The 13802-nt window shown below is 35.9% G+C and overlaps 1 protein-coding gene across 3 annotated transcripts in view; it reads left to right on the top strand.

Moving 5' to 3' along the window:
* Window positions 1-559: 559 nt before the first annotated feature.
* LOC105047386 (2-oxoglutarate and iron-dependent oxygenase domain-containing protein CP2) overlaps window positions 560-13802 on the top strand; it is a 21866-nt gene continuing 8623 nt past the window's right edge. The window contains exons 1-6 of one of the 3 annotated variants that reach the window (XM_073252582.1): window positions 560-1191; window positions 4600-4647; window positions 8952-9128; window positions 9241-9391; window positions 9501-9587; window positions 12747-12871. In XM_073252582.1, coding sequence (XP_073108683.1) covers window positions 877-1191; window positions 4600-4647; window positions 8952-9128; window positions 9241-9391; window positions 9501-9587; window positions 12747-12871 — 903 coding nt within the window. In that variant the 5' untranslated portion in view covers window positions 560-876. The remainder of the gene's footprint in view (window positions 1192-4599; window positions 4648-8951; window positions 9129-9240; window positions 9392-9500; window positions 9588-12746; window positions 12872-13802) is intronic. The other 2 variants (XM_010926304.4, XM_029265813.2) reach the window with 2 other exon arrangements.

Here is a 13802-nt window from a genome sequence, read left to right on the forward strand (position 1 = left end):
TTTAAAAATTTTTAAATGATGAAAATATTTTTATTTTTTAAAAAATTATGATATTCTGCATTATATTATGACATCTTGTGAATAAAAATTATAATTTTTTGGATCTAAGATATCATAATATGGATATAAAATATTATAATTTTTTTAAAATAAAAATATTTTAATATTTAAAATTTAAAATAAAAAATAAAATTATAAATATTAAATATATATTAAAAAATAATAATTATATAGATTAATCGGATAAAATAATATGTTTGATGTTGACTTTCTGCACGGCCCTCGGTGCACAAAGAATTTCCCTTAAATAACACCGCGTGGGCCCTCGTTTAATGGAAAATCTCTCTCTATTAAATACCATTTTTAGAGTCTTCACTTTTAAGGAGTCCGGCACATCACTCGACGAAAGAAACTGCATGCATGTCGGATTTCTGTTAACTTGACAAGCTCTCTGCTGTTTGTCGCCATGCATTCTAGAAATTTCCACCCTCCTCTCCCTTTCAGAACCCTAGTGCCCACCATTACCCGCCTTCTCATTCGCTCCAGTAGCAGCGCCAGTACAAGCAGCCGATAAATTCCCGTAAATCCGACGCAAAATGGCAATTCGCGTAATTTCCCACGGAATAGGTGGCATTAACCAAACCCGTCCATATCGCAAGAACGTGAAAAAAAGCCACACGCGCTCTAAGCCTCCACCTCTCCCACCCCAACTGCTCACCAAGCCCTAATTCCATTCCTCTTCTTCAACCGAAGCACCCCTCCAAATCCGAACCCTAAGCTTCTCTAAAGTCCATTCAGAATTCTCCTCCGAGATGGCTGGCGAGCAGTGAAATCCTCCCACTCCCCGCCCCACTGCGGGCTCCTGCCGTTGGAACGATGTCCCTGGACGGCGCCGTTGAGAGGAGGGAGGACCCGCCGGCGGGGAACGGGAATGGGAACGGGGCGGTGGCTGTGGTGGTGGCGCCGCCGACGGGCCGACCGACTTACGGCGATCGCCGTCTCCGACTGAACCCGAACACAGAGCACAAGCCGGAGCGGTACGACGACCTGGAGACGGAGTTCGATCCGTCCATCTTCAGCTCGCTGGAGCGGCACCTGCCCCCGACGATGCTGGAGGTGCCGCGCGACGCCAAGATCCAGTTCATGAAGGAGATCCTTGCCAGGTACTTGCCCGAGGGTGAGCGAACCAGGGTGAGCCTTTTCTATCTTCTCTTCCCTTTCTCACCTCTGCTTCCCGGATTAGGGTTTCTGTATTAGGGTTCCATTCATCGTTCTCCGCGGATCTCTGTGCTTTTTCTTTTTCTTATTTGAATTACTTTGAATGGTGAATGACGGAAATGCCCTTGTACGCTTGGTTTGTCATGAGTACTAGCAAAACGAATTCGCCAGCCTGTTATGGTAGCCGGCAGGACAAGTTGCTGGGATTTCTCGTGAATTGAGTAGCAATCCATATACCAGACTGTAGATCTGGAGTTCTGGAGCGTCTAACCGTTGGGCCATGTCTGATCGGTTACCTCATGATCTTTTACTAGATAAGCTTATTGTGGAACGGATTTGTGAGAAGTATTAGCCGTTGGAAGATATCTGATTTAAAAGGAAATTCGAGAGTATTTTGATCTGTGAAAAAATTGCTGCTTCTGGTTGATTTATATTCAAATCTATGGATTCACGAATTGTGTTTATCTATAGTTTATAGATGGGTTTTGGTGAATTGAAGGAGTGGTTGATTTAATCTGGCCCAATGGAGCATATGGGATTGTTTCCTAATTAGGATGTCGCTGAAAGCTCAACATATTCACAAATGTACTTTGTCTCTTGATTTTTCACACATGTTGGATGTAATATAATAAACAATGACTATATACTTAGATATAGAACTTAGGTGTCCAGGAAATTAGATATGTTTTTAAACCCAAAGTTGCTGTGGTATTCAAACAAGACTTCAGCTCAAGGTTCAGTGAATTATGTTCCCACATTTTGTTGGTGTTGCAGTTTGCCATACTTGTACTAATTAGTAGGGACCAATTTAAAAAGAGGAAAGGAAAGAAGTGCCAATGGTAAGAGTTTGGAGTCCACCTGTAATTATTCAGAAGTAGCTTTATGCTCTTCTTTTCGAAATGTTATAACATTCCTAATGGCTTAGGATGGTAGATGCTTTACACACACCAAGATCGAATAATTTCTCCAGATCAACTTTAACACATTCAGAAATAGAAGATGTTGTTTGAAATGGGATTTTGGATCATTTTAGGCCACAAGCATGGGTACTTTTTGCTTTTTGAAACACTAAAGCTTCCCCATATATCGAATCTAAGATATGTAAAATAATTATAGAACGATGACTACTGCTTTTTTTCATGTTAAGTGCTTTTTACTGTGTGAATTTTGGCCTCAAGCTTCTTTTTTGATGGATAACATGACATCTTGTATCTGAAATTATAAAAATATAAGTTGCTTTAATGGAATGATAAGAATCATCTTCCAAAAAAAAAATATATGAATTCACATGTACTAGTTTGAAGACAATATTCTCCTAGTTGTTGACGTGACTTGGATAGGCTTAAGTGAGTCCATGATGCGTCAATCAATGTCCATTTGGACACTTACATCCAGCTCTAAAAAAATCCATGTTGGATATGTATCCGAGTTGGATAGGTATTGGATACTGGTATACTTATGAAGTTTTTTAGTAACTACTTTTAAAGATTGAAAGAGAGTTGAACTCTTCCAACAATGAGTTTGATCCTTTAATTTGATATGAGGAGTGAATATTTTTTTTTGAGATTTTTTAAGGATGTAGGTTTTGAATAGCTTTGGAAAATATTATTTTGCCAATATCTTTAAGTCATTTGGGAAGTTTAAATTAGAAACATGCATATTGAGTGATCTTAACCAACAATATATTTTTAACATTTTCTTTTAATGCTTAAACAAATAATATAAAAGTATAAATATAATTGAATTAAATTTGTCAGTTATCCTACATATCCCTGTATCTCTCTTTTTCCTTCTCGTTGAGTTAGACATTTGGTTACGTGTCCAAATCTGATTTTTATATTCATGTCCATGCAACACTGGTTGGTTGTTAATAATGATCAAATTGTTGAACTTGGCCGAACAACAAACCCTTCAGGAAAGCCCAGAGGCTTGAGTAGCAATATCTTAGTTTAAAATTGTGATGGAAGCACTGGTTTTGGTGATACTCCAATGACCTTATATCATTCTTTAAGGATGTTGAATAGCACTTCTTGTATTTGTGTTGGTTAAGCGATGACAAGGTGCACATTTCATACAATATCCATCTTCAGCACCTACCATCAGGGAAGCAGAAATTAAGTTTTTTTTTTTTTTTTGCTTTAGGCTAGTTTTAATTGATTCATTGGGGAATAAATGTTTAACTAATTCTAGAGATGCCTGATGATTGTTAATAAATTGGTTAAATGTACCGACACTTCTTAGATCTAATTGAGATACTATTATGATATAACATCATACTATGATTAGATAAACCAAAAAAAAGGAAAGGAACTCAGAAGAGATCAGGGAGGATTAATGGAGTGAACATAATTATAAGACAACTTGAATTGGATAATCAACTTTTGCTGGAGTAAATTTCATACATGCATACTTCAACTATGTGCCTACTTGTACTTCTTGTAGCATTAGGGTTACCGGCTTCACTATGGATCGTGATAAAAACAATAGAATTGCGATTGAAACAGGGGCAGTGGCCCTTGTTTTGACTTGACGGAGGGTGGGGAGGAAGATTCCGTTTGCCAGGGGCCTCTATAGCCCTCCAACCCCTCCGCCCAATCCTCCTCCTTCCATTCCTCTCATTCCCCCTTTGTCTCTATCTTTCTCCGGTTCTCTCTATTTTCCTCTCTACGGAGGAGGGTGGAGCTTCGGAGGTCTTGGCGGTCCTCCAATGGCCTCTCTGGCCTTTCCTCTTCTTCTCTTCCCACCTCTCTCTTTTCCTCTCCCTCATTGGTGTACCATTTTTGATACTGGAACCATGCTGGTTGATCGCTGGTATGGTTTGGCACATCCAGAATTGATCGGTTTGGAACGATTTGGCGAGCACCGATCTATACCTTCATGAGTATGATTTAGGTAAAAATACATATGTTTGCCAGACATGGCATGGATTTTAAATACTAGAACTCAATGCAGGAACTCTGGTTTGGTGCTTTCCAAGTTGTAGAAGCAACAAGCCAAGGAGTTACTTTTGATTTTGTGGTGTATGGATACAACAATAAGGGATAAATATTGAAATACATCATTTTTTATTGTTGACTTATGGCTGGGTGGCTTTGGTTCCTTAACATGATAGAAGCATCAATGATCTCAGTAAAATGCAAAGTCCTGAGTCAGCAATACTTTTATAAAAATAATTAAAATGCAAGTTTGCCCTTGTCCTTGTACTGATTGACAGGAAGAATTTTATGCTTAAACTCTCTCTGTGTTTTAAAATGCTGAGTTTGTTAGATCACTTCTATGCTCTTAGATTCTTGACTTCTATTTCAATTTTTGATCATACTATTTAGCTAAGGTAACTAATTTTCCTGCTCAACAGATAATAATAACTCTTTACTGTATCAGGTTCAGAGACACAAAGAATACAGGCAGAAGATAATGTCAGCATATCTGGTTCGTCCTCTGAATGTCTTTTGTGCTTAATTTTTTATGCTTTTTGATCTTGAGGGACAGTTTCTCTTAATATCGACGTCGGACATGTTTGATAAACTTTGCAGGTAGGTTTTTGCTTCCATGTCCCCAAAGAAATCCTTTTAGCTTGATGTAGTTCTGGAAATCTAGTTACTTGAATAAGAAGATCTCTATAGAATTTTCTTTATTTCCTTTGCATCTGTTCCTGAACCAAGTTCATGGCAACCAAGAGTTTGCTCATTGTAATATGTAATATATTCCGATATATTACTTTCTGACCAATTTCTGCTGATACGGACAGCTTCTTTAGTTTCTTGTTTGATGCTACATATCTTAGTGCTCTTGTTCTTTTGTGAATGACAAGTATGAGCTGGTGTTTTTGTTCAATTATTTTTCTTTTTGTATGTTGAGAGATTATGATGTGACTTGGATTCAAGTCATTCGGCACATGCAACTTCTAATGTGTTAAGGGGCTGGAAAATATGATGGTTCTTGAGCTTTGGCAATTAAAACTCCTCACTGCTCACAGTAAACTCATACTAAAGTAGGATGTTTTCCCCTCGTTTGTCATGTTCCTTTGGCATGAAGCTTTGGGGTTTTTATTGAAAGATCACAATTATAATTGGTTGTTTTCTTGGATTATTGGTTTATGTCTATGTAGTTTCCAATTGTTCTTACAGTACATTCATTTAATGGCAATCTTCCATGCTTGCTGCATTTCCTGACTTGAACTGCAGTGAACATGCATATTTAGTTAGATTGAGTCTTGCAACAGGTGGTGGGTTATTCATATGGCTCAAGGATGTCAAACTTATTCTTTAGTACTAAAATGTCAATCATTATAGTAGTACTACTAATTAAGTGAAATCTAGAGAAAACTGACAAAAATATGAGTACAGATTAAAATATTAATCAACTATCAACCAAAACAAAAAAATAAAAATAAATCGAATATGCAAAATTGATTATAAAACAAAGAAAAAAAAAAAAAACCAATTTTTGAGATCTAATCAGAAAATGTAATACAAAGTGACAAGCATCCACTTTCAATTTAGGAGGGATGGTATGGATTGAGAGGAGATGGGATGATGTATTGATTAGACAGAGTATTAAATAAGTTTAATTCTTTAATTTAGAAAAGTTCAAAGGGGAGAGTGGTGTGAATTATAGAGAGGAAGAGAGGGAAATTATATATATGTGTGTGTGTGTGTGTGTGTGTGTGGATTGAGAGGAGATGGGATGATGTATTGATTAGAGAGATATTGAATAAGTTTAATTCTTTAATTAGAAAAGTTCAAAGGGGAGAGTTGTGTGAATGATAGAGAGGAAGAGAGGGATATATGTGTGTGTGTGTGTATCTCTGTATGTATATATTTGTGTGTGTGTGAGTGAGTGAGTGGGTGGGTGGGGAGTTATATGTATATGTACATGCATATGCATGCATTCATGAAGAGGGAGAGAGAAGAGTGCAAATTCATGAGAGAAAGTAGGTGATGGCATGGATTAAGAGGGACTCACATCAAAACAGAAGCAAGAATTTGGTGGAGTTTGGAAACTGGCTGAATTAATAGCCAAATTACTGCCAAAATCACAATTTAAGTGATACCCTTGCATTACTAGGTTAAGCGATGAATTGATAAAAAATAAAAGAGAAACAGAATAAGTTTAAAAAGGAAATAGTTACTCTAGTTGAAAGTTATGGTTGCCAAAGAGAGATTGGTTGTTTTGGGATGCAAAGTGGAGGTGGGATCTCAAGACATGAGAAAATGGATGAGAAAAAGGGCATATACTTCTGTATTTGCTACACACAGACATGTCATTAGAAATTGTTACTTTCTAATTTTTTGAATTAAAAAAAATGTCAATCAGGAATAAAATCTGACAGATGGAATCTCTGTGTGATATTCTACAATTTGAAAACTTCCTTGTTATAGTATGATTATAGATTATGTTAAACCGTTGCTGTCAAAATGATTATAGATTATGTTAAACCGTTGCTGTCAAAATTTGCACAATGCTTTTTTTTTTTTGGTAAATCCTTATGTGTCAAGTGTTTATTGTAAAGGTACAATGGTTTTCACCCTAGGCCTTTTCAGAGTTCATGGCAACCACCATCAACATTATCATAGGCTTTGTTTGAGTAGTTTGAGTCTCTGTCCTAAGGCGCTGCACGGGCTTTGGAGTCTTGTTCATAGGTTTGTTTGAGTAGTTTGAGTCTCTGTCCTAAGGCGCTACACAAGCTTTGGAGTCTTGTTTGTAGGTTTGTTTGAGTAGTTTAGAGTCTTTGTCCTAAGGTGCTACACCAGCTTTGGATTCTTGGTTCAACTCCTACTAACTCTTCCAAAGCTTCAATCCTCATTTCAGTTAAGCATTTTTTCTTGTTACTTTTTTTTATCGAGATTAAACTTGGTTTAATTATATATCATTTATGTAATTTTATTTTATTTTGATTTGCGTGTACATGCTTTGTTATTTTGTGAAATGGAAGGACCAAATGTAAAGTTTTAATATTGAAAATAAATAGAAATTTCTTTCTAGGGGCTTCTAAGTCCTAGTTTTTATAGAGTTTGCTTGTTTATGCTTGAAGTTACTCTTTGTTTAGGAATGTTCGTCTTTCTTTTGTAACCATATATGACAGACTCTGGTTGGTCTCCTTACCAGGGCCTCCTTAAATATGAGGTTCATGGATTAAAAATTGCCAGAACAGGATGATACAACTTGTAATATCATTCCAACATGAAACTGGCATCGTATGGTTGTTAGGACACTGAAGCCCTTAGTACCAGTATGTATTGCTGTGTTGATCCATACTGGTGCATATTGATGGTACCAAACCAACCATAGCAATTTGTATCGATGGCTTTTCTTTTTCCTTTTTTTTTTTTTCTAGCTGCCAGATTCTGATACCATGGCTATCGGTATTGTATTGATATTGTACTGTTCTGAAAACAGTAAGGACTTGCTATTGGTATTCAAAACCTTGATGTGCGCACTTAATGATTCCTTAGAATCTTTACCAATCATTTTCTAATTGCTACAAATCTAAAACCTGCGACAGTTCCTTAAAGAGTTCATGCTTGATTACATTTTTCTAGTGCATTCATCACAATGAATCATTCAACAATACAATCTAGGATTTACTATGACCTTAACAGAAATTTTCTTGTCATAAAGGCATTACGTTCACGATTTACCAGACTATCCATTTGATTTCCCCTTCCATCTCTGCAACATTTAGCATATCCAATATAACAAATGAAATCATATTTTGAAATTGGGATCCAGTTGGGGCCTTTTTTGTTCCTATTATTACTAGAATTGCATTTTATTAGTCTGTTCTAGTTTTACTAAATTTTAAGCCCTTAATCACCTAAGCTTGCCTCTGTAGTTCTGGATTTAGTATCCCATTCTATCATTATCTCAGTAACTAGCAGCACATTTTGTATAAGTAATACTGCATATTCGCATCTCGAATATCTATTTTCTATTGACTTTAAGAGATGGCCCAAGGTTAACTGCAAGTGTCACTGCCTGTCCTCAACAATTTATGGGTGCCTTCTTAAGTGCTCTTGCTCCCATAATGCCCACAAAATATGGCATTTGGCAATTTCTTAAGTGCTATCTCTGAATTGATATAGATATTGTTAGAAAGTATCTTCTTGCAAAATCCACCTAACATTTTCTGAAGTGATTTGATATTGGCTTTATGATTATGTTTTGCCATTTATTTTACTATGCCATAAATCATACTGCGATTTGTTGACATTCTTGATTAAAGCCTAAACTGGGGTTCATTTCCTGATCATTTTTACCATATGTGGCACGCTAAAAGTATGGAGGCAGAACAATGATTGAAAAGTTTATGAAATTCAGAAATAATATTGGTAATGAATATATAAGAGGAAATTTTGGTGAATCCAGCAGAGTTGTCATTAATGTACATCATTGCTGATATTTTTGTAGTACTTGCAGTAGTTTCCCTTGTGGTTATAAAAAAGAAAAAAGAAAAACTTTGGGAATATAGCAATGATAATGAATTACCGAACTTTTAGTAATAAGGGTTCTGCTTAGACAGCTGTATGATAGGTGATGACCTGGTTAACCACATTATGATATGTTTCCATTGGAATGTGATGGATCTTGTTAAGATACAGCTTCTTACTCACTTTGATGATGATATGTAATTGCATTGGCTATGAGTTAAAGTGATGTTGGCCTGCTGTAGATTATTTTCAGATCTTGTCTGAAAAATTTATAGTGTTTTCTTGCTTCTTTTACATTAACAGCCTCTACATAGTGACTTATACAACATGGAACCCACAACTTTTTTCATGCCGTCATTTATTAAAGCAATCAATGACAACACAGAAGAGAGTTTCAGAAGCATAATATCAGAACCCTCCCCTGGAGTTTATACATTTGCTATGCTTCAGCCAAATTTCTGTGAGTTGTTACTAGAGGAGGTATTCCCATTTTTGCTGCAGCTCCATGACATGAGGAAATAATTTTCCATTGAACACTCTCTATAGCACTTGGATATTTGACCTTTTTATGAATATCATATCAATTTATCAGGTGGAAAATTTTGAAAAATGGGTCAATGCGGTCAAGTTCAAGATAATGAGACCAAATACAATGAACAAGTATGGTGCTGTTCTTGATGATTTTGGTCTGGAACCTATGCTTAGCAAGCTTATGGAAGAATTCATATGTCCCATGTCTAAAGGTGATGAATATGTTGGCCTTTTACATTTATCTTATGACAAAAAACTAGCGATGAACATGTCATAACCTTCCATTTTTTTTTTTTTAAACTTTGTTTCTTGGGTTGGCAGTATTTTTCCCTGAGGTTGGTGGATCAACACTAGACTCGCATCATGGTTTTGTGGTTGAGTATGGAAAAGACAAGGATCTTGAGTTAGGTAAGTGAATGTGAACACAGTTATTGAGTATAATTTCTCTTTTCTGGTGCATAATCTATTCTGCAAGTTGAACAACCTAGTTAGGTAAATGAAGGCTGTACAGTTTCAGTCTTGTTTGACACAACAGATATAGCTTGCACAGGGCGATAGTTTTCTTATTCTTATCATTCTTGTAGTAAGGAATAATACATACATTTGGCTTTTCTTTCATGTCCACAACAGTCTTTCTAGGATTACATAGGGTCTGTTTTGTATCATTGTTGTTTTTGTGTTTTTGTTTCTCGACAAATTAGTGAAATATCACGTGGAGATTGATGTCGATGATAGCATGTGCACAAGAAGCTTCTGCCATTCCGTGCTTTTACTTTCACTTTTTCTGAGAGCAATAAATCTCTGCTATCAGAAGTTCTAAAGATTTTACTGACAATTTGAAAAAAACAAAAAGGTTTTATTGTATATGTATCCCCATTAGTTCATTTTTCTTATGAGTTTGATAGCAAAAATAGAAAACAGAAGCAATACCAAATAGGTCCTTAGTACGTTCATATTTTAGATGTTGGGAATCATCCAGGAAATACTGCATTTCAGACCATCCTTCCTGAATTTAGAAAGAAGCAGAGCAATTGGTTATTTTTCTCACATGCTATTCATCATGTTTGGTCTTTTACTTCTTGAATGTTTTAGATAGCAGAAATGCTTGATGTTCAGTGCATACATGCAATGTTTATTGGTACAGATTCTGTTCTTTGAATTTGTTTGACTACTATTTGCTTGTAAGAAGAGTTGGAAATTAAACATGTCCTCAGAATCATGTATATAAGAAAATCTAGAATATTAGGAAAGTAAATACTAGTTGATGTATTGCTTTGCATTGATGCAGAGGCCACCGATAATTGGAGTGACAAGAACACGATAGAGAAGGTCAAGAAAATGCCTACTGTTATTGAAGGATTCATAGACAAATCTGGACACAACAGATAATGATTTATGATCTAGGGAGTACTTATTTGAGACTGCTAAGAAAGGACAGAGAGGATGCTGCATGAAGAAAATGCTAAAAATCTTTGTAGTCGAAAGTTAACCATAAGAAAGGGTTATAAATCATGCTAGTTGGTTAGAGGTTCAGTGACTTTGTTGGGAAAGGATTGTATTCAACTAAAGAGATTGCATTAGAGGGTGAGGGTGGGATGTGAGGTTTCTGTTGAATACTGTTTCTTAGTTACTAGATGCTTATTGAGTAATACCAAGTGTTCTCTGACATATTTGCGAAGGAAATTTTGGTCTTTGTAGTTTCCTTCCAATGGACGAAAATAAAACAATGAATGACTGGACAAAAAGGTGAAAAGCTGATAGAATTCAGATTTGGTGTCAGATGAAATTGTAGCAGATTCTTTTTTTAATGGTTTTATTAAATTTATTTGTTGATTTATTAATGTTCTAGTTATATTGACTCAGGGATTTGAAGCACAGAAGTAGCCTCTCTGCATGCGGGGGTAAGGCTGCATACATCCAACCCTTTCTAGACCTTGCAATGATGTCATGCATTGGCTGCCCTTTTTTATCGAGTCAATATAAGGATAATTTCTTTTTTGCTTCTTCCTGAGAACAATATGATGCCTCATTAGTTTTCCTAAGATTCATGGTTTAAATACTGTCATTTGCATATTTTATATGTGAAGGAAGCTGATTATGGAAAGAAATAACATCTCTATTTAGTGCCTAATGTGAAAAAGTGTTGGAACTTGGAAGGATTTACTTTGTGAGGGGCTGAAGTTACTTAGCTGTAAGCACCAGGAGTCTCTTAGTATTTTTTATTAGTTTGTGAGTGATGATGGTGTCTATGAATTCCACAGCCAGATTTGGGTTGCTCAGACACTTTAAGGCATAGGTCTTGACAAGTTGACATGGTGAAGTCCCTTTATTCTAATTTGATAGTATGGAGCAGGCATGTTTCATCTCCTACTTCTATTTTAAGGGGGTAACTGATTGCTGAGGAGATACACTCTGACTGTTAAAAAGTTCTAATTAGGGTCATTTATCATGATATTGTTTGCAGTAAGAAGTGGCCTGCTTGACATGTTAGAGGTTCTTTTATTTGGCCCATCAAAAAAGAAATCCAGGGATCGCTGTAAGCTAGCTATTAGATCTAGGACTGCAAATGGTCAGTTATCTGGACTCAGCTTTGGCAATAACACGGATGATTATGTTTGTTTTGCTTGTTCAGGATCGAGCTGCTTTCAGTTATGTTTGTTTGGGTGTGGCTATAGTGTTGCTTAAATGAGCGGATTCTCAAGCCAAGCTCCAGCCTGCAATTACTTTTGCAAGCTGATAATGTTTTGGTCAGCTTGTTTCTGACCAAATGAGCTTAGAAAGCCAATAAGCAAGCTGTTCTCTAGTTCTTCAAGAATAGGTTTGCTGATTTCCAGCCTTAGTTTGGTCATCATGGTTCTCCCATATGCAGTGCATTGGATTTTGTGGAAGGAATGATGTTCACATTTGAAGTAAGTCATTATTCTTAGCTAGTGAACAAGTCATTCAGTTTTTGATGACTTGGAAGAAGGGACTGATCTGGTGGAATTTTTATGTTGGTTGGGTTTTTATTTCATCTGTTGGATACCACATGCACCTCTTCTTAACCATGTGTTTTCTCCTAGTTTCTTAAGTATTTGTGTCTATTTTTCTTGGCAAGTGATCTTCTTATTGGTGTGCAATCTTCTGACTTGTGGTTGCTCTAGTTCAGGCTTATTTCTTGTTGTTCATATGCCACTTATTATTTTTTTGATAGAACTACATGTGGTTAACTCTAAAGAATTAGAACTTTCAGCAGAATTTTGCATACGGTTATATTTTTTTCTCCCTTGTCGTGCTGCGGTGCTCACCATTCTCGAACATTTGATCTTTAAAATGTTCAATTCTTCAGACTATTAGAGACACCTGAATCAGAGAAATCAAAATTTACAGATTTGTGATTTTTTTTTTTTAACTATTGTCTCACGCACATGAATATCGCTACCTATTTTTATTGATTATTGTGTACTGTTGGCTTGTTTCAGTTCTTTTTCCCTCTCTTGACCATCTGCTAGTGTGCGGAGAGTGGGATATGTAATCAGAACAATACCTTTAGGCTGTTCTTTTCAATTGTTTCAGCTTGAATTGTAGGTTTCCATGTGGATGACTCCGAAATCACGCTAAATGTATGCTTGGGCAAGCAATTCTCTGGTGGTGAATTATTTTTTCGAGGCGTTCGATGTGACAAACATGTAAACTCAGACACCCAACCTGAGGTATGTTAATGTATTGTAGAAAATGTTTTCTGAGAGATAATATGGAATATGAGTTGGCTCAGCAAATGACTTATGCTGGCTCATTAGTTTTCTGCAGTGTTTCTATATACATCCAGAATCTTCAGAAATTGTAAATAAGTAATTTTTTATAGTTAAAATTTGATAGGAACTGATCTAGTGCCAAAACTTAAGAAAGTAGACAATTTAAGAGAACATAATCTATTGATAGATATTTAATGAGTAAGGTCTTGACTGAATTTACAGAGCATGCCTGTGTTTGCGCAATATGAGTAGCATCATGCTGTGAATTGCCCAGTTCAAACATCCCAGCTTACACTGTTTGACTTTTCATAAGATACAAAGGTTATGGTAACAAAAGCTAAGTTAATGTAGATCAGTTTAGAAAGTTTTGTAAGAATGACTAGTCATGTTCTGAACATTTGATTTGAATGTTTAATTGATCGAACTTTAGTAGCTTAATATTGGATTCCACTAACATTAAGTGTACTTGCAGTCTTGCAGAAATAATTCAAAGACATAAGATCAACAGTTTACTTCCAGCCTGAAATTACCCAGACAACACAGGTTACTACCATAGATAACTCAAAACACAATAAAAATGATGTGAAATAACTTGTCTTAATCTTATTAGATTTTCTAGTTTTTATTTTCTTTAACTGCTTCTACTGAAGTTCTCAAACTTGGAGCTGCTGAATCCATTGAAACTATTGAAATCAAAACCCTACTTAGAGGACTGAAACTGAAACAGATACCAAGTTCTAAAACTTTGTATCTGATGTAACTTGTTATAAACTTTCATGGCAACAAATTTCATGGATTAAGAGTAGTTCATCTTGCATTTTTAGCAGATAGATGATTGCCATTATATGTTCTTGTAGCACAGTACGATAAACTAAAAACAGAAGTAATA

This window comes from Elaeis guineensis, chromosome 2, assembly GCF_000442705.2.
Source record: "Elaeis guineensis isolate ETL-2024a chromosome 2, EG11, whole genome shotgun sequence".
NCBI lineage: Eukaryota > Viridiplantae > Streptophyta > Magnoliopsida > Arecales > Arecaceae > Elaeis > Elaeis guineensis.